Source organism: Manis pentadactyla, chromosome 4 (assembly GCF_030020395.1).
Source record: "Manis pentadactyla isolate mManPen7 chromosome 4, mManPen7.hap1, whole genome shotgun sequence".
Lineage (NCBI taxonomy): Eukaryota > Metazoa > Chordata > Mammalia > Pholidota > Manidae > Manis > Manis pentadactyla.
In genome coordinates, this window is record NC_080022.1 from 49,308,748 (window position 1) to 49,334,840 (window position 26,093).

Here is a 26,093-nt window from a genome sequence, read left to right on the forward strand (position 1 = left end):
GGTCATATCCAAGAAATCATTGCCAGATTCAATGTGAAGATGTCCTATTTTTCATTCATTCTGAGAGATCTATAGTTTAAGATCTTATATTTAAGACATAGATCCATTTTGAGTTAATTTTTGTATATGGTGATAGGTAAGTGTCCAGTTGCCTGCTTTTACATGTGAATATCCAGTTTTCCCAGTAACATTTGTTGAAAAGAACATCTTTCCCCCATTGAATCTTCTTGGCACACTTGTCAGAAAATCATTTGACCATATATATGAGGGTTTATTTTTGGACTTTTTGGAATATTCTATTCCATTGGTCTTTATGTCTGTTTTTATGTCAGTACCATACTTTTTGATTATTGTAGCTTTGTAATTAGTTTTGAAATCAGAAAATGCAAGTCCTCCAACTTTGTTCTTCTTTTTCAGGATTGTTTTGGATATTCAGGGTCCCTTGAGATTCCATATGAATTTTAGGATGGGTTTTTATATTTTTGCAAAAAACATCATTGGGATTTTGATAGAGATTGATGATGTTAACTTTTTCTATACAAGAACATAGCACACCTTTGTACTGTTCAAATCTACTCTTGGGTCTTTCAGGAATGTCTTATATTTTTTTCTCATAAAGGTTTGGACATTTCTTATTAATTTTATATTGAATGATTTTATTTATTTATTTAACTTAGTAATGTATTTATTTGCTATTGTAAATATTGCCTTCCATTTTATCTTTGAACTAGTTTTTGTTTATATATACACAGGCCTTTGATTTGTGTATATTGATTATATAGCTCTGTTTCACCAAATTCTGTTATTGACTTAGTAGGTCCTTCATTAGCAGTTTTGAGATTTTATATGTATAATCTTCACATCTGAAAACAGTTTTTCCTCTTCCTAATTATTATGCCTGTAATTGCTTTCTCTTGTTTAATTACATTGGCTGATACTTCGAATATAATATTAAAAGCCAGTGGAGATAATAGGCGCTCTGACTTCATCCAGACTCTAATGTGGAAGCCTCTAGCTTCTAATGTGGAAGCCATTAAATAAGATGTTGGCTTTGGGTTGCTTATATAGAGAGAGAGGAATTGGAAACAAAAATAAGCAGACAAATTCTTATTTTCAGGGATCTTACAGACTCATGGGAGGAGATGGATAAGGATACAGCCTATTTTAATCAGTCTAACAATATCTGCTATAGAGGTGTGCACAGGTTAATTTAGAAGTACATTAAGAGAGGCACTTGCCTCAGTCTTGGTGATCAGACAATGATGCTTCTTGGTAGAACTGATATCTAAGTCAAGACCCTAGGGTAATTAGGAGTTAAATAAAGATGGAGGGAAGAGAATTTACACAAAAGGAATAGCATGGTAAAGGATAGAAGAAAAAAAGGAGTAAAACTCTTTTTGTGAAATAGAAGTTCACTTTAGTAAAAAGTGGGGATGGGAGGGAAGTAGATAGCAGACAGAGTTGAGTTGGAATAGTAAGTTCAGGAGCTTGAATTTTGCCAGGGAAATGGGGATTAAACAATGGTTTTAAATGTTTTCAGCAAGGGTTTCCATTTGATCAGTAGTTTTGAAGTCCTTCTTAAAAAGGTAGCATCTATATCCCTGTCCCACTGGGGCTGTGCTTTGCCATGTAGCTTACTTTGGCCAGGGGTATGTTAGTGATTATGACACAAGCAAAAACTTAAAATGTGCTTATGGTGGAGAATGCAGTTGGGTTTTTCTTTTGAAATGTTTCCATTACCATGAGGAGAACTTGCCTTGAGGAGTCCCCTGGATTCAGAACAATAATGAAAACACAAAGCAGACCTGAACAAATCTCTGGAGTCTGGAACCACGCCCAGGAAAGTCCAACTGAAATAAGCAAAAGCTGTCTTAGGTCTTAGTTCATGCCTGCAGATGTGAGCATATATGATTATTGTCATAAACCACTGAGTCTTGGGGTGATTTGTCACACAGCAATAGTATTACAATAGCTAACAGGGAAGAAAGCATAGAAAAGTTGTATTTTCCCACTGAGATGTAATGATGGTCTGAGTAAGATAACCACAGAGGAAACAGAGATAAGAGGGCATTTTTGAGAGACATAAAGGAGGCAGCATTTAAAGGGCTCTGTGATTAGTTGGATATCAGAGTCAGGGAGAGAGAGGAGGAAAGCATGCCCACGTTTCCTGCTGGTGGAGCTGGAAGAGTTGTGGCACCATTCTGCGAGATACAGGCCACAGGAAGAAGAGCAGGATCCAGTGTTCTGCTTTGAACATGTTGAATCTGGGCTGCCAATGCACAGCCATAGATAAAATGCAAGTTCCTGTGGCCAGGATTCTCAACTGGCCCTGGTTGACTAGCTCACTGCACACCTGTGGGCAATACATGGCTGTTGACTCTATAAAAAGAGCTCCGCCCAGTGCTCTGGGCAACACGGTGGTAGGGCTGCAAGGCTGCAGGAGAGCAGAGCAGAGGGTGGAGTGGTGGCAGCACAGAGGACAGAGGTCCAGAGGATGGCTGTGCGGGATGACTGTGCAGAGAAGCCCGGAGGACAGCTGTGTGGACAGAGGGGCCCAGAGGCAGAGACTGGCTTGCTGCATGCAGACTTGCTCTGAGTGAATGGGATTCTAGTGACTGACCTGCCACCTGGAAATAAAGTTGGGTATAGCCCTTTCTCCCTAAAGAGCGTTCTGCTGTCAATTTTCTTTGGTCACATTGAATCCATAGCGAACTTGCCTGGGGCTGAAACCCATTGGCAGGACAACAGCCATGTAAAAATGTCCTTGACATCTGTTTATTCATCTACAAAGTGTGGATAATGTCATGTGCATCTACCTACCTCAAATGGCTATTGTAGAGAACAAACAAGATAAAACATGCAAAAGGGCATTGAAAAGAACACACTGTCAATCAACTGTGATAATTATTAAAATTAAAGCACTAACACTTTCATTTTTATGCTGTTAGATGCAAAAGGCACACTCTAATTTTATTTTTGAAGCTGTGCTACTCAGTTTGTTGCTAGTCACACATTCCTTTTTATTTTCTGAGAGAAGGCAGAGCTTATGCTTCTAAGAAACAATACAGACAATATATGTATATATATTTTTTCAAAGACACATAAGGAACAGAATTTGGAGACTAATGATCCTAGCTGGCAGTGAGAAGAGCCAGGTTTTTCCTTGTGAGACCTTGAACTAATCATTCAAGCTTTCCGGGCTTCTCATCCTTCATCTGTGAAATGAAGGGTTGTACTTGTTGATTTCTAAGTTATCTCACTGTTCTCACACACAAGGAATGGCGGATTCTCCTAACATTTTCAATTTTACTCACCTCCGACTAATGATACTCTTTAAACTGGATCTGTAATTTCGAAGAGTTTCACACTTGCCTGTCCTCACCCACATTAACTCAGTCTTTATCAACAACTTCTCTTTTGGAGCAAATTCAGCTGGTCCAGATTGCCTGTTACGTCCCAGGCAGGAAGGCTTTATTTTCATCTATGTGTGAGGGGGTAAGAATCTAGAAGGAGCTCTGATTGGTTTGCTCCTTTCATTGCGGCAGGATTCCATCTACCACTTACTCAAGGTGGTAATGAGGGTCTCTGTACCAGGCAACTGGGGCTGCCATCTGGCAGGCCTGCACCATACACTCGGCAGACAGAACCAATTAGTCAGGCCCCACACCTCCCACAAGGCCTTGCTGTATCTGGTGGCTCGGTGTGAGCCCTGCAGAGCCTCCCACAAGATATACCGAGTTCTGGGAGGGAAAGGGAAAATCATCTCCCTCTGGCATTACAGAGCTAGCAAAGAATCCAGATCACAGAGGTCCAAGAAGAACTTACCCAACGAACATTCCGCCATTATAATGGCTAATGTAGAATCTGTGCCAGGAAACAAACAACAAATTCCCACTTACAAGAAAAAACAAACTGGAAGTACCTTAAATGCCCATCAATAAGGGATCAATTAAATGAGCCATGGTGTTTCTATACAAAGGAATGAATACAGTTTGGTGACTAGGGGCTTAGTACTTGGGCTTCCTCTGTGGCTCTGCCACTTCTCAATTTTATGATCTGGGCAAGTCACTTGACCTTTTTCTTTCTCAGTTCCTTTATCTGTGAACCGAAGGTCATAAGAACTCCTACCTCACTGGGTGCTTGGGAGTAGTAAGCTTAGTAATAAGTTAACATGTATAAAAAGTTTAAAATAGTGCCTGGCACATAGTAAATGGTATCAAGTGTTAGTTCTAACTATGACTCCTATCATAGAGCCATTAAAGGTGATGCTTGGGATGGATTTCTTGAAGCCAGGAGGAAAATTCTTTATATGAAGTGATATTCAAACAAGATGACAAAGAGTATACACATAATGATTCTCATTCTATATCTACACAGGGAGGAAAGAAGAGAAAGAAATATACCATTTTTTCTTTGGTTTTTGTTTTATTGTCTTCTTATTTATATTATCCTTCTATTTTATAATTAGAAAGTTCAATACATTTTTTTAAGAAGAAAAGAAAATAGAAGAGAGGAGTAGACAAGAAAAGAGAAAAAAAAAAGAAAAGGGAAAAAGACCTAGGTAAACATTTTATCTGATCACTTATGAATCACTTTAACTTTTCCAACTCTTAGTTCTATCATCCATACAGTAATAACAGAAATGACAGTGGCACCTACCTCACAGGGTTAATTCCAACAAGCAAGTTGTAAAATTTATGTGAAAGCAATTGGTAAATAATAAAGTGTTTTATAACTATATTATTACCAAGGGCATCCTTGGGGAACAACAAATACATTAATGCCAGAGTCAAAGTTATGTAAAAACTCAGAGGTCTTTAAAGTTTATAATAGATTATTTCACCTCTGCAGAGGTGTTAAGTCTTGCTCCAGCTAAGCCTGAAATTCAATGACTCATTATGGGACAGCTAAAAGAACACACTGACTGGGGATTAGGAGGCCCAAATCACAGGGTAGACTGTGCCACTGACATTTTGGGCAAGGTACTTTTATTCCTGGACCCATGGTCAACCAGACCTTTCTGAGTATGGTCTGAGGTCCATTGGTGGACTATTAACCACTCCAAATTATAATCTTTGCAGAGTTCTTATGAGCAAAAGATCACAAATCCTTAGGCTTTTTTTTCCCACATAACTGAAGACTAGCTAGAATTTGAGTGATTTAGTAAGGGCTATTAAAATTATAAACTAAAAGTAGTTATGTGAGAGTTGACTGCAGATTCTAATTCAGTATTCCACTAAAATATCTGGGTGTCACTTAATTCTTGGCAGCATAGCAAAACTCCTACTCATCCGTCGAATTGCAATTTCAGCAATTTTTAGAAAATGGTATTTTGTTATCAATGAATCATTAGTTTTGTCTTGATTTGGATCCAGTTTTAAATTGCTGCTATTCTTGCTTTTTCATTACAAATTACTAATCATTTAGATTCATCATTATCAAGTTAGGTTGTTGTGGATTGTTTGGTCAATTCTTAACATTGTGCAGTGACAGATATTTCTATCAAGATAGTTTTGGGCTAATAATTTCTTGATATCTAGGCACAGTTGCATTGGACTTTGAAAATAAATGATCTTTTCCTGTAATGTTAAAGTAGACAAGTCCTCCCCCTCCAACACACCCCGAATTTGCATGTACAGTAACACTTGTCACCGCATGGTTATCACTGAGTGAGCCACAGACACAGAGTAGGCTGACCCATTCAACTGGTGGTCAACAAAGATGTAATATACAAAATGACCTCGCAGTTCATTTTCAGATTGAAAAAAATTGATTCCATTTCCATTTTATGCAAGATATATTTATCACCATTAGTACAAGCGTGTGTTGTTGTGATTCAATGTTTCCAACCTAACTGAATTTTCCTAGTCTTACCAAGAAAAGCTCTGGTATGTGTCACTCACTTTGTTATCCCAGAATCTGCTGCTGCGTGCTTCTGTTAGAACCTTCTGGTTGTGTTGCCATTTCTGGTTGTTTTCTGGGTGCTTGCCTCCTGCAACATCTGGGTCATGATTGACTTGATGGTCAGTGGGATTAATAGGAGCTGAGGGGTCTGTGTTCATCTGCCTTGCATTACCAGTCACGGATTTCTGGGGCACTGCTTGAATTTCTGCCTCCACGTTCTCATTCTCCTTACTGGAAAGAAACAGTTTTGCACTTTGTTACTTACAGGGCAGCGTGGCATGCACTAGGCCGGCATAAGAAACAAAAGGTGTTAGTCTGGTGCTGCGAACAGCAGTAACTCAGCAGGGTGGAATGAAGAAGTAAATGTTGGTTATTTGTCTATGGATCATTTACCATAGAGAGGCCATGTTATCAGCTTCTTAGGCTTGATTTTTCCTTATCCTCTCCTTTATTCTCATAAAGATAACCTATTTGTCTGCTCCAAAACCCTTATGGTCAGTAATGGCAGGGTCAGAAATGAACCCTAAAGGTCATCACACATCTTACAAGTCTAACAGGTATTTTCATTGTTTGCAACGAGAAAGGAAGACAGTCAAGGCAGTTTGCCAGCTCCAGTTCTGCTCTGTGTCTCTCCTCAGTTGTCCCCCCTGGAGGCATCTTTGTCTCTCAGCAGTGCTCCATTTGAGTTGAATATTAATTAGAGGAAAGGAAAAAAAAATGTAGGAATGATTTGAAGAAATGCAAATAATAGAACAAAATTGAAATTATTCAACCTTGTTTAGTAACTAAAGACTTACAAGTCAAAACAATTACAAAGCACCACTTTAAATATAGAAAACTTCTTTGAAAATGAGAACTCAAATGCTAATGACCACAAAGATATTTATAATTAATATAGTGGGTAACCTGACAAAAAGTATTAAGAGTCAGGAAGTTGAAACTCTTTAAACTAATATGTCAGTTTTTCAGAATGTGTATCATGGAAAAATGTAGAAGAAGAAAATTTAAAAACTTTAAATATTGATTAGTGGGTGGATATGTTGAATAATTCATTTTATGTTCATATGATAGAATATATACAGCCATTAAAATAGGAGTAATTTTAATGACACAAGAAAATGTCCATTTGTACAAGTAAATGAAAAATACAATTATCTCAATGATGTAAAATGCACATATATAATATATGTGTTTTTGTGTGACAGTACATAGTATATCTAAAAGGGAATATGACAAAAAATTAGTATGGCTGAGTAGTAGAACTCAGGATATTACTTTATATTATATCATACTATATCTTATAAACTATTATTCTGAATTTTTTTCATGAGAAAATATTATTTTATAATCAGTAAAAATACATGTCTTGTGCCTAGAAGGAATTGTATAAATTCTAGAGTATATATATGGTACTGTGAGAAGGATCCATTTTAAAGATGTCATGTTATCTGAGCATAAAGCAATGGCTCCAGTAATTGTTGATTTGAATAAGTGCAAACCACAGGCCATGATGGAGATGCATGTATGTTTTGTATAGCGATCCTCTTGGTTGTGGTATCATAAGAAAAGAAAGCCTGGGAAAGAACTCCAGGGACATCTGCATTTAGAGAGGGAGGAAGAGCCCTAAAAGGAGATTTAGAAGAAATTCTCTGTAAGGGAGGAGGGACACCAGGACTGTAGAAAATAAAGAGGAAGTTTCCAGAGAGAGGGCATAGTCAAGAGTCAGGTGCTCCTGAGAAAGGTAAGCTCTGAAAAGAGTCCACTGAATTAAGCCATAAGGACCCCACCAGGAATCTTGAAATGGGGAGCTTCCGTGAGGTAGTGGAGATGGATGCTAGATTGTGGGTTGAGGGAAGAAGGGAACAAGAAACTGAAGACAAGGAATGGAAAAACTCTGTCACAAAGTTTAGCTTCAAGAGGGGAGAAAAATGGGGTTAGGAGTGAAGTAAATGTGGGTTTCAGGTAGGGCTTTGTGACTGTGCTGTTGAAGGATAGTAGGGACGTTAACACATTTACATGCCAATGGTGAAGAGGCAAGCAAGCCAAAGAAAAGCAGAGGGTATCACTGATGAAACAGGATGAGCCCTAACAAGGGAGATGGTGTCACTGGGAGAACAGAGGTAGAGATGACACCTCAGGGTAGGGGAGTAGGGAGACAGGTGAGGATGTAGGCAAACTTATTTATACCTTTAGTGACAGCATATTGATCAAATTGCTTGAATTTTCTGTGATGTACATGACATGGTTACCTTTGGCTGTCAAGGGGGAAGTGCTGGGGTAGGAAGTCTGAATGAAGGGCAGATGACTTGAAATTGCTACTACGAACAGTGGAAAAGAGCAGATCAGAAAAAGGAAGACAGATTGGCTGGGCGCACCTGAGGGGCCAGTGAAGGCTGGAGACCACCAGTTTGTGGCGTTAGTCTGAAAGGGCACATGCTCTCCCCTAAGACTGCCCAGGGGTCCTTGTGGAGATACAGAGAAGGCAGACAGTAGGCTCATAGGCTGGGGCTTTGCTGGACAGGCACAGCGGAATGACCATAGAGCAAAGTGCGAATACTAGGAGAGTATATATTTAACAAGTCATTCTTACAATAACAGAAGACAAAACATATGGTCAAGAAATTTAATTTCATTTGGTTGGCCAGAAGCCACATAGATAATTAAGTTAACAACTAGTATAAACTTGCTTCTAGAAGTTGGAGAGATAGCTTCTAGATAGTGGGTACCTTTTCCAGGACATGTAGAGCCCAGAAGGGAATGCCAGGGGGCATCTGGGATACTGGTACCATTCTGTTTGTTTGATCTGGGTGTCTGTTGTATGGGTATATCTTGCTGGTAAAAATTTAGTGAGAGTGCAGACTCCAGGAAGGGACTAGCAGTTACCAAAGGGGAGGGGTGGGGGAGGGCGGGTGGGGTGGGAAGGATAAGGGCATTGAGGGTTATTACCACTAGTACGCATGGTGTGTGGGGGGGGTCACGGGGAAGACAGTGTAGCACAGAGAAGACAAGTAGTGACTGTGGCATCTTACTACACTGATGGGCAGTGGGGTATTGGGGGGACTTGATAATATGGGTGAACGTAGTAACCACAATATCTTTCATGTGAAACCTTCATAAGAGTGTATATCCATGTTAATAAAAAAAATTAGTGAGAGTATACTTATGACGTGCACTTTTATGTATGTGTATGTGTGTGTGTGTGTATTTCTATAACATGATCAAAAAATTAGAATTTACATAAATAATAAGAAACAGACCTAGTTAGCATACAAATAAATGTCAAGTGAATGTTACAAAGAATCAGTACTCTGAAGTTCCTAAGGAAGACAAATAACTATGGTCTGCAATGGTTGCAAAAAATAATGGTATTGCTGAGCATTTAACTATATGACAGTCACATTATAGCCATATACATGTGCTGGTTTATTTCATCATCACATCAACCATGACTATAGGTGCGTGCTCACCTTATTCTCAATTTAAGGGGGGGAATTAAGGCTCAGAGAGTTTATGTGATTTGTCCAAGTCTACATGGCTTTTCAGGAGTGGAGCTATAATTTAATCCTAAATCTACCTGATGGCACCTAAATTCCTCCTGCCAGTAGAGTCAGGAGTATCCATGGAAGTTTGGGATTATGTGAGGTGCAGAAAGTAGATGAGGAGGCAGCCAAAGCACGAAGTGCAGGTTTCAGGGGTTGGGGCAGAGTTAGCTCTGTGGATGAAGACAAGTGCAATCATCTCTGCTTTGATCACCTTTAAAACCTCCTGTGGACAGTCTCAGGACAGAATTGCCTGAGAAATGTGGAATAAATCTGCTTGCCTGTTGAAACAGCCATAGTAGATGTAAAACCAAAAATAACCTGTTAAATCTGTTCCAAGTAAAAGCTGTTTTTTTTTAATACATAGCACTTTAAAATTATCATAAAAATGACTCCCCAGCTGAGAAATGGCATGTGTCTGTTGTTAGCACAAACAATTTGTCAACACACATTGGTTGCTATGCTGTTCACAAACTCACAGATCTTTCTTCTAGGCTTGTGTGCCTATACTACCTGCAGTCCCAGAAATAGAAATTTGCCATTTCAAAAGAAGGAAAGACACCATCAATACTATCTTGGAAGCAAGACACAGCTAGCCTCCTTATAAATACTTCTGACCTGAGCTGCTACTCCCAGGGATGCTGTGAAGTTTAGTGTCATTTGGGAACTATAACAATTCCGAAGGATTACTGTATTGCTGGGTGATAAAAAAGGAGCAAACTCTCCAACTGTTCTCTGTCTCACACTGGGCTTTTCCTGCAAACCAGTCCTTTAATGCCACCCTCTACTAGAGCTCAGAGTCTCAGGGTTGGAAAGAAACATTATTGCAAAGGCATCTAGTAGCATTGGCTGCTCAAAGCTCTGTAGAGAGCCCCCGTTGGCCCCACCTCCCAAGTAACTCCAGCTCACCAGATCTCACATTTGATTTGCATTATACCCCTGCTGAGAACATCAAATCTCAAGCGGAGGACCCAGGGGGCTCAGCTAAAGGTCACCAGATGCCATCTTAAAGGTCTGCCAGCCTTGGCAGTGACTCAGTGCCACCAATTTCCAACTGTGCACCATCTAGCAGGACCCAAGCCCTCTGGAGAAGACAGCCCAGAGTGTGCCAGCGCAGGGAATGGGGACCTAATTTCAGTAAATGAAAGCATGCTCTTATTTGGAAGTAATAACAGATAATCAAACAACCAGACTTTTCTTTTTTAAAAAGACAACAACAAAATTAAAAAAACTAAAATGGGACTGGGGAGGGCAGAGCAGCTGAAAATCTCACCAAACTCCATGGGGAAGCTGAAATGTGAAGCCTGTGCTAATGCAGCAAATGTTATTGTGAGGAAGTGTGAGGGTTTTTCTTTTTTTCCTTTCCTTATGCCATGAAGCCATACCATGTATTATAGAGATTGGGCTTCAGAAGAGTGTAAAGGTAATCTTACTCCAAAACCGATGCCCAAATCATTTCTTCATCATTGTCATTATGTGAGCTAACATGTTCTAAAGGCTTGTGTGTTAGCTACCACATGTAAATTCACATAAATTCTTTCACGTTATCCTACTAATCCTGGAAAGTGGTATTATTACACTGTACAGAAAAGAAAGCTGATGTTCAAAGAGGATAAATAAATTGCCCACAGTCACCTTGCTGTTAAGTTAGATCTGGGATTCATCCCCAGGTCTGTATGGATCAAAGCATATGCTCCTTCCTCTATATTACACCTCAGTTTTACACACACAATACACCAGATGTCTATGTTAAACAAAAGCATTTTGATTCTCTTTTAAAATGTTAATACAAAGTGATTCTATAGAATCATACTATGCTGATGGACAGTGACTGTAATGGGGACTTGATAATGGGGGGAATCTAGTAACCACAGTGTTGCTTAATATAATTGTATGTTAATGATACCAACAACAAAAAAATTAAATGAGAGAAAAAAAAAAGTAACATATATAAAGGCCGTCTCACCAGCCAGACCTAAAATTCCTCTATAGAGCATTCAAGTGGCCCTCAGTCAACTTTGGTTTATAACCTTCCCAGGGACAAAGAAATTAATTACATTCCCGAAGTATCCCATTTTGTTCTTCACAACAATGGAATAAATTCTGACATCAGTGAAAATAACCAGTTTATATTTCATGGCATTTGTACCACACTATTTCACAGAATAAAATGATTTCCCAAATTAGAGTCATTTTGGCTGCAAAATTAGCAACCAGTTCAATCAGCAATTATTCTTTGGCATGATGTATTTTTAGCTTATAGAAAATGATATTCCACCCGACCTACTTTTCTACAACCTTCTTTCTTTACTTGTATGCAATTCTACAGAATAGGTATATATTTACACCATGGATGTTTTCTTCTATCTGACTTGTCTTTTAGCTATGCATTACTACCTTCTTAGTTGAGGTTGTAGTGGGGATCCAATCTACTCATTGTATTCAAATTTATAAAAACAGTATGATCACTAAAAAGTAATGTAAAAAGATATGTGCCCATGGAGGAGTTTCAAACCAAATCTGCTTAAGAGGGATGGAAATGACTCTGTGAAGGAATTGACATGTAGAGCTCAGTTGGAAGAGAAAATAAGAAGTGGAAAAATATTCCAGGTAGGATGAAGGGCTTGTTCTTTGAGAAAATGACATGATTCCTAACCTTTGAACCTCAGATAACCTGAGGTGGGTCATATCCATGCAGGATGCTGGGTAATAAAACACATATTTGGATCACTCTGAACTCATTAAATTGGAATTTCTGAAAACAGGACAAAAAAATTTCTGTTCTCAGCAAATATCTCAGATGAATCCTACGTACACTAAAGTTTGGGAAACAACAGTATAAAGAATGAAAAAGGAAGGTTTTTCTCCATAATTGTGTAAAATTTGCCCATAATTTCAGGCAGTAGAGTATGATGACTAAGGATGGTGGACTACCTATCCCAAAGACCTGATTTTGAATCTCAGCCCTGAAACATAACTTGTTGTTTGACTTGGGCACATTACTTCACATCTCTGATTTTCAGGTTTTCATCTGTGAGATTAGAAAAATAATACTTAACAATGTCAGATATATAAAGCATTTAACACCAAGCCTGGCTTTCAGTCAGCCCTTGACAAATGGTCACTTTATGTTAGTCATAAGTTAAAGTGCTATCCTCTTTATGAATGCCACCTTCATCACCCAAGTACAGGAAGGATGCTCTTATCTTCAGACCCACAAAACCTTACTGACAAGCAACATTAAAGTCCAAAATATAGAAGTTTTGTAGTATGTAGGAACTGAGGAAAACCTGTTTAAGTAGATAAAAAGGGAGATTGTATAATTATCTGACCATCTTGTTATTTACTAATAACAATAAATACAAGTTTTAGAAGTCACCCACTTTAAAAAAGCAAAGCAGATTACTTAGTATTAAAAATCTGCTCTGATACAGCACACTTCTTCGGAATCACTTTCCTTAATTTTATAGAAAAGACCAAAACATTGTTGCATTGTGATGTCCTCAGATATACTCGGGAAATCCTCAGATTGTGCTACTTTTAAATCTTTACACCAACCTATCTCAGCTTGAAATTTAATGTCCTTTGCACTTGCTCTCCCATTTTGCTTTTGCAAGTCTAAGCAAAGTAATTGTACAACTGCCTAGCTTCTTCACCAATTATTGCAGAACGTTAAGGCGCAGCTTCTGAGCCAGGTCTTCCGTCCATTCTCCAAGAGGGCTCAGCACAACAGTTCTTCCTCTCTGTGCCACCCTCTGCATATCTACATGTTCTATGGAAATGTGGAGCAATGATTATAGCTAAGTTATTTTGTTTTATTAGGTTGAACTGAATCAGGGGTACGTAATAAGATCAAGGATTTTAAAAGTGTACTATAGGGAAGGAGGGGAGGGGTGAATAGATGGATTACAGGATCTTTGGTGCCCTGAAACGCCTCTGTATGATACTATAATGGTGGGTACGTCACATTATACATTTGTCCGAACTCAAAGAATGCACTCCACTGAGTGACCCCTAAGGTGAACTATAGACTTTGGGAGATAATAGGTCAATGAGGGTTCATCATTTCTAACAAATGTGCCACTCCGCTGGGGAATGTTGATAATGGGGGAGACTGTGCATGTGTGGGGCAGGGGTATATTTTGTATCCCTGTACCTTCCTCTCAATTTTGCTGTGAATCTAAAACTGGTTCAAAAACTAAAATAATAAAAGAATGTACTATACAAATATAAACCTGTGCTTTCTCAAAATTGAAGTGGCTAAACTAAATGTGCAAGGTATTCTATTATCTCTTTATAGAAAATTTCCACATACATACACAGGAATTTTTGTTTTGCTTTTAAATGAAACAAGTATTATACAGTTTTGTAATCTTTTTCAAAAATTCCCATTTGAAAATTTAATGCTGATACATTTACAATGCTGATACATTACAAAGATCAATACTTATCTCTCTGAAAGAACATTTTTTAAGTGTCTAAATAATATTTCATTGCGTGGCTATTCAGGTGTTTATTTAACTAGCTATATATTGTTGAACATTTTCTGTTCCCAGATTATAACTAATTTACATGTTGCTGCTCTGCTGGACATTCCTTTGCTGCTAGTTCCTTACCTTCTCCTCTACCCTAGAAGCTGACTGGGGCAGTCAGCTCCCATGTCCTCCGATTCTGGCTGGCTTTGGCCGATAGGTTGCCCTGGCAAGAGATGTCTCTCTCCCTGCAAGGTTACCTCAAGCTAGTTGTATCTCTTGCCCAAAGGTCATTACTTTGCTTAGTGTGGCTTCACCTACAGAATGCTCGCTCCTCCCAAACATTCCCCTCTTCTCATCTCTGCAGACCTAGGGCTGGTAACAACCTGGCAACTGCTAGCCCGTGATTCCTGCACTATGTTTAACAGCTCTCTTACTCTTATAATCAAACCCTCCTTGAAGCATCCAAATATGAGTTATGTAATCTGTTTCCTACTGGACCCAGACTGGTACCTTCTTTTGTAAATGTTTTAAAGGAAAGCATTATATCAATCCATAACTGTTTCCATAGAACTGATTCATAGATGGAAATTCTATGTTGAAGTACATGAACTTTCAAGGCTTTTGATAAGTATAGTTAAAAACCAATAACATGAGTACTCTTTTTTCTATATGCTTCTCAAGCTTGGGTATGTCCAACATAAAAATATTTTTAATTTGATTGGCTGAAAATAATCTCTCATTGTTATTTAAATTTATTTTATTACTACTCAGGTTGAATTATCACCACTTCCAAATCACACACATATCTAGTGCTCATTTTTATTTCTTCTTTTACGAATTCCCTTACTAGATCTTTTACCAGTTTTTGAGACTGGACTGCTCATCATTTTCCTATTGATTTGTAAGAGTTCTTTATACATTGAGAGGATTAATTTTTTCCTGTCATATATGTTGGAAATAGTATTTTGCTTTTGCCTTTTACTTTTATTCCATTCCTTGAAATACAGAATCTCAGGTAGTAAAGAAACTTTTACCTCATAGTCTCAATATCTAGGATCAATGGACACTTAATATATATAACATTGGCTTGACATTCACTCACATAATGTCATATACTCTTAAAGTTTTGTGCCTGTGTCTTGTGCTAGAGGCACACCTATGTCCAGAACAGTATCTCATGCTTCCTTATACTCCTCACAGTGCCTAAAATGATGTTAATCACCATCAACTTCCTGTCAGAGGTTAATGAAGAAACAGTTTAATGCAGCAGAAAAAGCATATGAGAAGCATGATTTTAGTATATTATTTCATTACTTCACATTTATGAAAATGGAGATAACAGTGTATGCTCTGATAATCTATTTTAAGGAGAGATTGGGTTCAAGGATATTAAAGTATTGTGTAGCTTATATAGCAATAAAAGCATTAAACAAAGATAAGGTATTCTTATCACTTATTTCTTTAAAAAAATGAGTAAGTAGGGTACTTAAACTTAAACTTTAAATCACAGAGTTTATCCAGGCTTTATATAGGGACAATAGTCATTGCTACCATCTCCTGCCTGGATTGCCATAATGACTTCCTAAATGGTCTCTTTCTGCTCATGTCTCTTCCAGTTTATCCTCCATGCAGCGGCCAGAGCCATCTTTTAGAAAGCATAAACCCCACTGTGTCCTCCACTGCACTCAATTTCCCAACGGCTCCCATTCTATATAGAAGAAATCCGAAGTTCCTACCTTGGCCCATGTGCCCGTGATCTCAGCCCTGCTGGCCTCTCTGACCTCATTTCCTATCTTCTCCCCTTGTTAACTCTGCTACACCAATACTGGCTTCCTCACTGCTCCTAATACCCACCAAGAGGCTTTCTATTGGCTGTTCTTCCTGCTTGGATTGCTCTTTCCTCAGCTATTTGCATGATTTACTCAGTGTAATTCTGCGGAGGCATGAGGACAGTGGTGAACACCTATGGTGTCACTTGGTACAGGCTGGGCCTCGGGGACACGAAAGTAGCAGCTACATGGTTGCCCTGAATTCTGGGCACTATGCTCTTGGAAAATGATGCTTCTTTTAAGAAGGAAGTATAACATGGCCTTGTACAAAAATTCTGCTTGGGCACCAGGTGATCAATTTAGGTGCTGTTTGTGGCGGTTGCTAGGAAAGCCAGATGCCCAATATCTGGAGAACTTCGGGCCTGTGGGAAGTTTTAGCCTTTTCTGAGCAGGAGAAGGAAGAAGAAACTACTAATTCTGTGGAAAGTTGCAATGTGAGCCATGCCCACTGGGATGAAGTAGAGCCAGTCTTAGCAGCTCACTGCTGGCTAACTGGATAGTTCTGGTTCTTGTCTCCAAATAGTCTCATTCCAAATGTCACTTGCTCAGAGAGGCCTTCTGGGAACATCCTTGTGACTCGATATATACCCACATGATCCTTCTCTGTGTTTCCTCATTGCACTCTCCTCCCTTGAACCTGTTTTTTAATCTGTTTTTTGTTATGTGTCTCCCACTACTAGAACTTTGGGTACATGGCTGTATACCCAAGGCATGGCACTCAGTAGGTGTTCAACTAATGCTGGTAGAAAGAATGTTGGTGGGATTCCATGTATGCATTGATTTCTAAAACCATTAACATTAAGACTTCAAAAAAGTTCAACTAAGTAAAAAAATAATGTATTAATAGTAAGAGCTTCACGGGATTAAAAAAATGACAGACTATGGGCTCCAGAAAAGTCATATGGGAAAATAATAGAACTTTATAATTTTTGGCTTTAAATATCAATGTGCATTTATTATAAACATTTGCTATCCTTTCCCATAAAAACTTGCAGTCAGCTTCCCCTGTGCTTAACAATGTTATGCCAACACAATGTAACTATGGAATGAAGTGCCTTGGGTCATTGACTCTTGGCATTGGAAGGAACTGTAGAGGCCAGCTTTATTCACTGGAAGCATCTCGGCTCACAGGAGTTTCTTGAAATGGACCCAATTCCTCTTTTATTTAACAACTCAATCTTCAGATTCTATAAATGTTCTCCCGGCCATATTTTACACCTTGGATCTCCCATAATGCCAGACGTTTAGCGTGTCAGGGCCCCTCCTAAAATGTGGCATCCAGAATGAAGCACAGTACTGCACAGGTGACATGTCCAGTTCTGAATACAATGGGCCTCCCATACCATCTGCTGACGCTGAGCTCACACACAAGTGTAATGGGGTAAACATTTCATTTTATCTTCTACTCTGCTCTCTACTAATATCACACCCTTCTGGTCACCAAATGTGTGGTTTTCCCACACCAAGCAGTTCTCTGACACCAGTCCTACAATTCATTTAAGTACTGGCACTATTACATGGCATTAGCACAGATGCCACAGGTTAGGGTCTGAGTCCCACAAGACTGCCCCACAGCCCTTCAGATGTCAATCACAAGTCCAGGTTGTTACTTGTGTTTCTGATCAACTATAAATCAGAATTCTTACAACCCCTCCTCAGGTTTGATTAATACTAGAGTGGCTCAGAGAATTCAGGAAAACTGTTTATTTACTATGTTATTGGTTTATTATAGAAGGATATAACTCAGGAAAGCCAGATAGAAGAAATGCAGAGTGCAAGGTATGTGGGAAGGCACACTGCCCTACCAGCAAATAGATGTATTCAGCTCTGGAAACTCTCTGAACTCCATACTTTTGGGATTTTTAGGGAGGCTTCATCATGCAGTTATAATCAGTTATTATATGATCAGTCAATTATAGTCAATTATTATCTCAATCTCCAGCCCCTTTCCAATTCCTAGAGAATAGGGGGGAAGTTCTAAACTTCTAATCATGGCTTGCTTTTTCAGGTGACCAGCCCCATCCTGAAGCTCTCTGGGAGCCCGCCAAAAATATCCTCATTCATACAGAAGACACCCCATTACCCAGGAAAATCCAAGGGATTTAGGAGCTTGATGTCAGGAACTAGGGTCAAAGCCCAAATATTATAATGAAAGATGCTCCCAGGGTTCTCATATCTGAGGAAACTACAAAGGTTTAGAAGCTCTATGCCAGAATCTGGGAGCAGAGACCAATATATATATTTTCTATTATTTCATAACAATTAAAACCCAAACATTTATTCTATGTAATCATTTACACATACTCTTATCTAAAGACAAACTTTGCACATATCTCTAAGATATCATCTTGTTAGTTTTAGTTCATTTTTTTTCCAAGGCTTCCCAGCATTCTACTATCTACATATTTACTGAAGCGATTTGTCTGTTTTCCTTCAGTTGTGGATTAAAAAATATTGACTAAAAACAAGTCACGTGCAAATCATCTCAAATTCTGCCTCCGACACATAGGGTTTACATCAACTGTACAGTCATAAGGTGTTGGTATATCACCTATTTTATTAATACAATCCAGTCCAGAATTCTTTGGCTTAATTTAAGACTTTGTGAGCAAGATGTACTTAATGAGTCATTTAAATTAACAAATACTATATCTGTATCATTCCTTCCATTTGGACTGCAGTAACCTTATCAATAAAGAGAAGGGGACCAGTTTGACATAATGTTTTTAGTCAACATGTACCAACCCTTTGTGACCTTCACCTTCATGTTTTGTTTTCACTATTAGTATATTTAATTCTTTGGCCTGTAATTTTGCCCAAGATTGTCCATAGTCTCAAGTTCTGTGATTTTATTACCCACTTGTATCTCCTTTTAGATGCATCAATATTTGTCTCCTGTTATCTGGCATATCTTCTTCTTGATGAGCTATCAAAGATTACACTACAGGGTTCCATGGTAACATCTGCCTTAACATTTTAGCAAGGGGGACTACACAAACTAAAAAGTTTCTGAACAGCAAAGGACACCATCAACAGAACAAAAATGCATCCTACAGTATGGGAGAATATATTTGTAAATGACGTATCCGACAAGGGGTTAACATCCAAAATACATGGAGAACTGACATGCCTCAACACCCAAAAAGCAAATAACCCGATTAACAAATGGGCAGAGGATATGAAGAGATGGTTCTCCAAAGAAGAAATTCAGATGGCCAACAGACACGTGAAAAGATGCTCCACATCACTAATCATCAGGGAAATGCAAATTAAAACCACAATGAGATATCACCTCACACCAGTAAGGATGGCCAGCATCTAAAAGACTAAGAACAACAAATGCTGGCGAGGATGTGGAGAAAGGGGAACCCTCCTACACTGCTGGTGGGAATGTAAGCTAGTTTAACCACTGTGGAAACAATATGGAGGTTCCTCAAAAAACTAAAAATAGAAATACCATTTGACTCAGGAATCCCACTCCTTGGAATTTACCCAAAGAATACAACTTCTCAGATTCAAAAAGACATATGTACCCCTATATTTATCACAGCACTTTTTATAATAGCCAAGATATGGAAGCAACCTAAGTGTTCATCAGTAGATGAATGGATAAAGAAGAGGTGATACATATACACAATGGAATACTATTCAGCCATAAGAAAGAAACAAATCTTACAATTTGCAACAACATGGATGGAGCTTGAGGACATTATGCTCACTGACTTCCAAATATATTATAATAGTCATGCACGGTAATGGTTTTTTAAAAAAATCCACTCCTTCCTCATTCATAATGCTAAATGTGTTTTTTTCTAAATCAAAGTTGTTATTTATCTGCCTTACTACATTGTTATATAAAAACTCTTTAGATTAAAAAAAAATTTTAGCAATATGGGTCTTTAGACTTAGGTTTAAAGCAACAAAAGTATTGTCTTTCTAGATCTTTGCTTTTCTTGGCACTGTGTTCCTCTGATTCATTTATTAGGCCTTCAGTATGTACAGACTTTGTGCTCAGTGCTGAGGGTACAGTTGTGCCCATAGAATTTACCATCAAATGGGGGAGACTGAAATGCACAGGAAATCATCAGAGTGTAATAACCCCTAAGGGTGCTATGGGAGCCCACAGGGGCTGGTGCTGCTGGCCCCTAATTAGATTTGCATTTTAGAAAGATGACTCTGGCTGTACTTGAGAACTGGACTTCTCCAACTAGTAAGGTTGCATAGGAATCAACTGGGAATTGACCTAAATACAGATTTTGACTCACTCTGTCTGGAGGGGGGCCTGAGATTCTGCATTTCTAACAGGCTTCCAGGTAAGGTTGTTGCTTGTGGTACATAAAAAACACTTTGAGAGGTGAGGCTTTAGACAGTGGATTAGAGAATGAGATTAACCTCAGCGAGCTGAGTTGGAAGACCGGTGTAGTGATCTAGAAGGAAAACAATGCCAGCACAACAAGGGGACACTTGTTTCATTCTCTGAAGTCTGTAGATGGATCTCCTCTGTGAAAAACAGGTAAATAAGTAGGTATTGAGTATTTTCTTTCATCTGCCAATAATTGCACAGGCTAAGGAAAGAGGGAGGGAGCTTCATTTCAGTCTTAGTTCCTAATAACCAGCCTCAATTGAAGCCCACTGAAGCCTCAGTGTGTCATCTCATCTGTAATATGGGACAGTGGCTGTTATGGACTGAACTATGTCCCTCTAAAATTCACACACTTAAGTCCTCACCCCCTCACCTTGGAATGTGACCTTATTTGGCCACAAGGTGATTGCAGATGTAGTTAGTTGAAGTTTTACTTAGGGGACTGTGGGCCCCTAATCCAGCTGACTGGTGTCCTTAGAGAAAGGGGATTCTGTACAAAAACACACATACCGGGAGAAGGCCAGGTGGAGCTTAGTCAGGCTGACCCAGGCCAAGGCACTACCGGAAGCCAGGACAGAGGCCTGGAACAGATAGGTCCTTTCTGGGCCACCTTCGGCAGGGGCATGGCACTACCAACACTTGATCTCAGCCTTTCAGCCACCAGAACCATGAGACAACACACTTCCCTTGGTCTAAGCCACTTAGTTTATGGTCTTTGGTACAGCAGCCCTAGCAAATCGTACACTGATTACTATTCTATCTTCTCCACATACCCTATAGGAAATCTAAATTAAACATCGTTAATATAGGAACATTTCTGCTTTTCCATCCATTATTAATTTGTGATTTTTCTTTTCAATTCGGATGATCCTTTAAGACTTTTTTCTCTTTTGGCTTTTACTTATGTTTCTTCTGTCGATTTTTTACTAATCGGCTCAACAGATTCACTGCAAAGGAAGTACCCTGTTGAGGCCTCTGCTGGTTCAATAGGTCTCTGGTTGGACCCCAGTTCTTTATTTTTAAGGACTTTCCAGGTGGTTCTGATGATAACCAGGTTTGGTGAACACTGCTTTCTGCACCAATGTACAGGTAGGCCTTTTTGTTTGTCTATTTGTTTGTCTATTATGGAAATAATCTTAGGAGGAAAGGCATCTATTGACTGGCTACTGTTTATGGAATGACTACTTGGTGAAACGCAGGTTTGAAAGCTTTTTCTTCTCTTGTGAACCATCAAAATTCTGGAAGGAAGAGCTGGTCATACCCTCTGTACTGAACATCTAGAGAATTTTAGAAATGTCTGAGTGTGCTTCCTCAAATATGACTGCGATGAGCGTGGGAGAGAAGAAAAACCTTTTAGTTATGCTCTGAGAAGCCCCTGCTTAGGCAAATATTGACTGTGAACAAGAGTAAGTGAAAATCTTATAATTTATGATTCATTATTAATCTCACTCCTTTAATTCATCACAAATTGACTAACAACCTACCTCCTTCCCGCCCTCCCCAAATTACTACATGTGGTAGATCACAGACCTGATGAGAAGCAGCAGCAATTCTCCATTAATATTTATAAATGTCTCGATGCTTACAGTTCCCATCTATTTGGAAAATCAGCCCAAGTAATTAAGGAGTAAGGGGAATTATGAAGATGAAAAATACCGGGAAAGCAGTGCACATGGAAGTTATCAACATTATTTTGCTTCTACTGTTACATTTTAATGACTTAATTTTCCATGGACAGCATTTTTTAAATGTAAATTTCTAGATTAAAAAAAATAAAAGCCCCAAACTTCATTATCACCCAAGCCAAACAGAAATTTTTCAAACAGTAGACTTACATCTTTGGCTTTTCCACAAGGTACCGAAAGTGTTTACTTCCGATGATTTTCACCACCACCTCGGACACTGCATCTGACCCACCCGGAGTCTTCCAAACTGAAGACATGACTCTTCTCAAAATCCCTTCAAATCCCTGGGGTTGGAAAATAAGTAAATCTCTTACTTTTGATATTCCTAGGCAACTGCAGTGTTCCTCTCCATAAAAACAACAATAGCAGGACCAAGTACTTACCTACATCATCGCACTTAACACTCATGTAAAGGCATGAGTAAAATACTCTTAATTGCTATTATTATTCTTGTTTTACAGTTGAGGGAACAGGCATGATGTAGTTATATAACGACTCAAGATCACATACTAGTAATAACAGAGTTAGAAATGCCACCCAAGATGTCTGTAAAACTGGACTACCGAGCCATTCAGTGCCTCTACCTTCCTAGTATCAGACACGATTCTTGTGAGGTCAGAGGAAGCCGGACTTTAGCAGGACAGATGAAGATCTTATATTCAGTTCTGATGCTCAGTTTCCCCTTTTGTGAAACTGGGATAATTCCAGCTCTACTTGGGGTTTAGAGTGAATCTGAGCAGTATACCTGGGAAAAAGGGATTTTTATTACAGCTGATCTGTTTCTGCAATAACTCAGTGAATTTGAAATTGAGATCCTGTCCTAGATAAGCACTGGGTGTTTACATAAGTCTGCAGCCAAGGGAAACTTAGAAGTTCTCTAAGCCTGGCCCCAGGCTGACCGACCACTCCCTTTCAAAGCTTCTCAGAAATTGAACGGTCTTTAGAAATTATTTTAATCCAACTGCTCCATTTACAGATGGGGAAACAGACTCAGAGAGAGTGTGTTATTTGACCAAGGTCACACAGCAAGGGAGAACAACTCTGTTACCATGACTTAGGTCTGAGGGAGACCAGCGTTCTAAGACCCTAGCTTCACTTAGTCTGTAGTCAGCAGTAAGACTTGCTCTGCCAGGGTTGCCCCATCCACTGGAACCCTCAACCTCTTGGAAACTGTCTTGAAACTTCAAGGACCAGAACTGGTGATTGGGGGGGGGGGGGGAGGTCCCTTCCGCGCCCTGCAGCGGCGCATCAGCGCTGAGCCCAGTCTCAGAAGAGACCAGAGGGGCGGCCTTACCGCTGAGGGCGTCTCCCCACCCAGGCAGCTCAAGGATGCGCAGTCTGTGCTCTCGTCCGGAACCCGACCCGCGGCGGCCTGCGGGGACCGGAGAGGGGCGCGGTATTGGGGCCCGAGCCTCGGCCAATCACGGAGCCCGGCTCGCGGGCGGAGGCTGCCCCGTCCCGGGGTCGCTAAGGACGCAGGTTGTTGCTGGGCGGGAGACGAGGTTTCCAGCCACCCGCGGGAGGCCTGCGCAGCAGGTGCCCGGGGTGTGGCCGCTGACAGGCGGAGTCTGGGTGTTCTCAAGCCTGGGTTTTGGAGCTTCTTCAAAGATGTGAGCGTCTGTCCCGACGCTCTTCACCTGTGCGCTCACGCTTGTCCCGTTCTTTCCCTGAAGCTTCATTTTTCTTTATGTAATTTGCACATAGTTGGGAATCTTACACTTGCCGGTTCAAATCCGGACTTCTCCACTGTATAGCTTTGGATTAATCCCTTCTTTTTCTTGAGATAAAGTTTCCTCATCCGTAAAACGGGAAACAGTAATAACACAGACCTCGACGTAAGTTGGTGATGAACTTAAATAAGAATATTAAAAAAAAAATTTGAGTGGTATCCGTATACTGGATTACTGGAGTAATTATTTGAGCCAGATAATTACTACCTTATAAGTTAACAATTACCAATAAGACAGTATGTATACTTTAAAGATTAAAAAAAGAAGGCTTGGGGTATTGAGAAATTACTCGAGGCCCCAAGGAGTCAATTGACAGAGCCAAGATTTTAATATATTCCTACATATCCTACATTTTCAGGCATTTTTATTATGCTAAAAGACTTCAGCAAACGCGGGTAATAGCACTTTGAATTGACTCCAAAATGGTGTTATTAGTTTCAGCTGTGGCAGCCTCCACATCCCTGTCTCCTGCCCTCTGGCTGTTCTGGGTTAGTGGCTTCCTGTATCACCTACTGGCCATGTAGCCAGAGGTGGATGATAACTCAGCTCCCGCCTCGGGCTCACTCTCTAATGGGCAGTGAGTGGAAGGTCCAGTGTCTCAAAGAGCACCCATCAGCCATGGAAGTTGTCCATGGTTTTAAAGTCTTCCATGGCCTGGTGTGGGAAAGTTGGGGTTCCTATGGCCAGGATCCTCACTGAACATAAACCACTTGATGATGTAACTGGCCTGTTGCTTGGCTAATGCTTCCACACCTGTAGGCAATAACCTAATATTGCACTGTATAAGGGGCTCAGCCCTGTGCTCTGGGCGGAGATAGAGACGCTAGTGCTCCACCTACAAGCCGGGTAATAAACCCTTTCACTGCAAAAAGTTCTACTGTCATTTCTTTGGTCACACTGAATCCATAGTGAACTTGCCTGGGGCTGAAACCCTTTGGCAAGACACCTGGCCTCAAGCTAGATTTCTGTCTCTACCTCCCACAACTCTTCCCAGGCTTTCTATACTCCCTCACCCAACCAGTCTGCTCACTGGCCTGAATCAGGCTTTCCTTTTTCTGCCTATGCGCCTTTGTTCATTTGGTTCTGTCTTTCTACAATAACCTCCTGTTTGCTCATTGTGTCAGCCTGTTATCCATTTTTTAAGTTCCATCTCAAATGATCAAAGGTATGCACCCGGGAATCAGATATTCAGGGTTCAAATCCTAGCTCTGCTAGCTTAATGTGTTCTTGGGCAAGTCACTTGACATCTTTGTGTCTTGGTTTCCTCTTCTATAAAATGAGGACAAATTCTTCTGCGTGTGAAGATTAATTGAGTTGTATAAGTAAGACACTTAGAACAATGCCTGACACACAGCAATATAAATGTTTGCTGTCATCATTGTTATAATTACTTGTCAAGAAGCCAAACCAGATCCCAGAAGCTGAAAATGATTTATCCATTCACTGTATAATTTGTGACTTCTCTCTTATGAGTGTATCTTCCTTTGCCTGATAGTATGAACGTTTGTTTGCATCAATTGTTATACCTTCCTGGACTGTGTTTGTGGTAGGCTGAATAGTGGTCCCCCAAACATCCATGTCCGAATCTCTGAATCTATTAGTGTTGTCTTCTGTGGCAAAATGGCAGGTGTGATTAAGTTAAAGATCTTGAGATGGGGAGATTGTGCTGTATTATCTAGGTGGGTCTTAAATGTAATCACAAGTATCCTTACAAGAGGAAGGCAGAGGGATATTTCACTACAAAAGAGGAAGTAAGAGATGCGACTATGGAACCCAGAGGTTAGAGTCACGTGAAGAAGGGGTTTGAGCCAAGAAATGCATATGGCTTCCAGCAGCTAGAAAAGACAATGAAACAGATCCTCCTCTAGAGCCTCCAGAAGGAGCCGTACTCTGCTGACCCCTGGAATTTAGCCCCCTGAAACTGATTTTGGGCATCTGACCTCCAAAACTTAAGCAAATTAATTTGTGTTGTTATGAACCACTAAGTTTGGGATGATTTATTACATCAGCCATAGGAAACTAATACAGTACTATTGAGGGACCCACTTCTTAGACTGATTACACTCTATGGCTTAACTAGGCCAAACAGAGTTCTTACTGGTGACCAGTATAGAGATACTGGAGGAAAAAGAGGTCTTCAGTCTCTTGCAGTTACTAACCTGTGAAGAAAAGGTGTTGAGGTTTTTGGCAGTTATTTCTAACAACACATACTGCCTTTCTTTTTTAATTAAAGTATTGATAATATACAATCTTATGTTGGTTGCAAATGTACAACACAGTGATTCAACAGTCCCTGTGATAAGCCTATATTGTGATTGCAAATTATTGTGCCCCTTTACCCCCACCACCTCTGCCCCAACTCCTCCCTCTTCATAACCACTAGTTACTGCTCCATGTCTATGTGACTACTGCTGTTTTGTTCCTTCTGTTTTGTTTTGTTTTTATATTCCACAAATAGGTGAAACCATATAGTATTTGTCTTTCTCCACCTGGCTTATTTCTCTGAGCATAATACCCTCTAGATCCATCCTTGTTGTTGCAAATGACAGGATTTCTTTTCTTTTAATG

The 26,093-nt window shown here is 39.8% G+C and overlaps 1 protein-coding gene across 2 annotated transcripts in view; it reads right to left on the reverse strand.

Moving 5' to 3' along the window:
- Window positions 1-23,279, reverse strand: part of C4H1orf87 (chromosome 4 C1orf87 homolog) — a 70,494-nt gene extending 47,215 nt beyond the window's left edge. Inside the window, exons 1-3 of one of the 2 annotated variants that reach the window (XM_036911242.2) lie at window positions 23,090-23,279; window positions 21,946-22,079; window positions 5,904-6,135 (exon numbers count right to left, since the gene is read on the reverse strand). In XM_036911242.2, the coding sequence (XP_036767137.2) occupies window positions 5,904-6,135; window positions 21,946-22,052 (339 nt within the window). In that variant the 5' untranslated portion in view covers window positions 22,053-22,079; window positions 23,090-23,279. The remainder of the gene's footprint in view (window positions 1-5,903; window positions 6,136-21,945; window positions 22,080-23,089) is intronic. The other variant, XM_057500252.1, reaches the window with a different exon arrangement.
- Window positions 23,280-26,093: the final 2,814 nt, after the last annotated feature.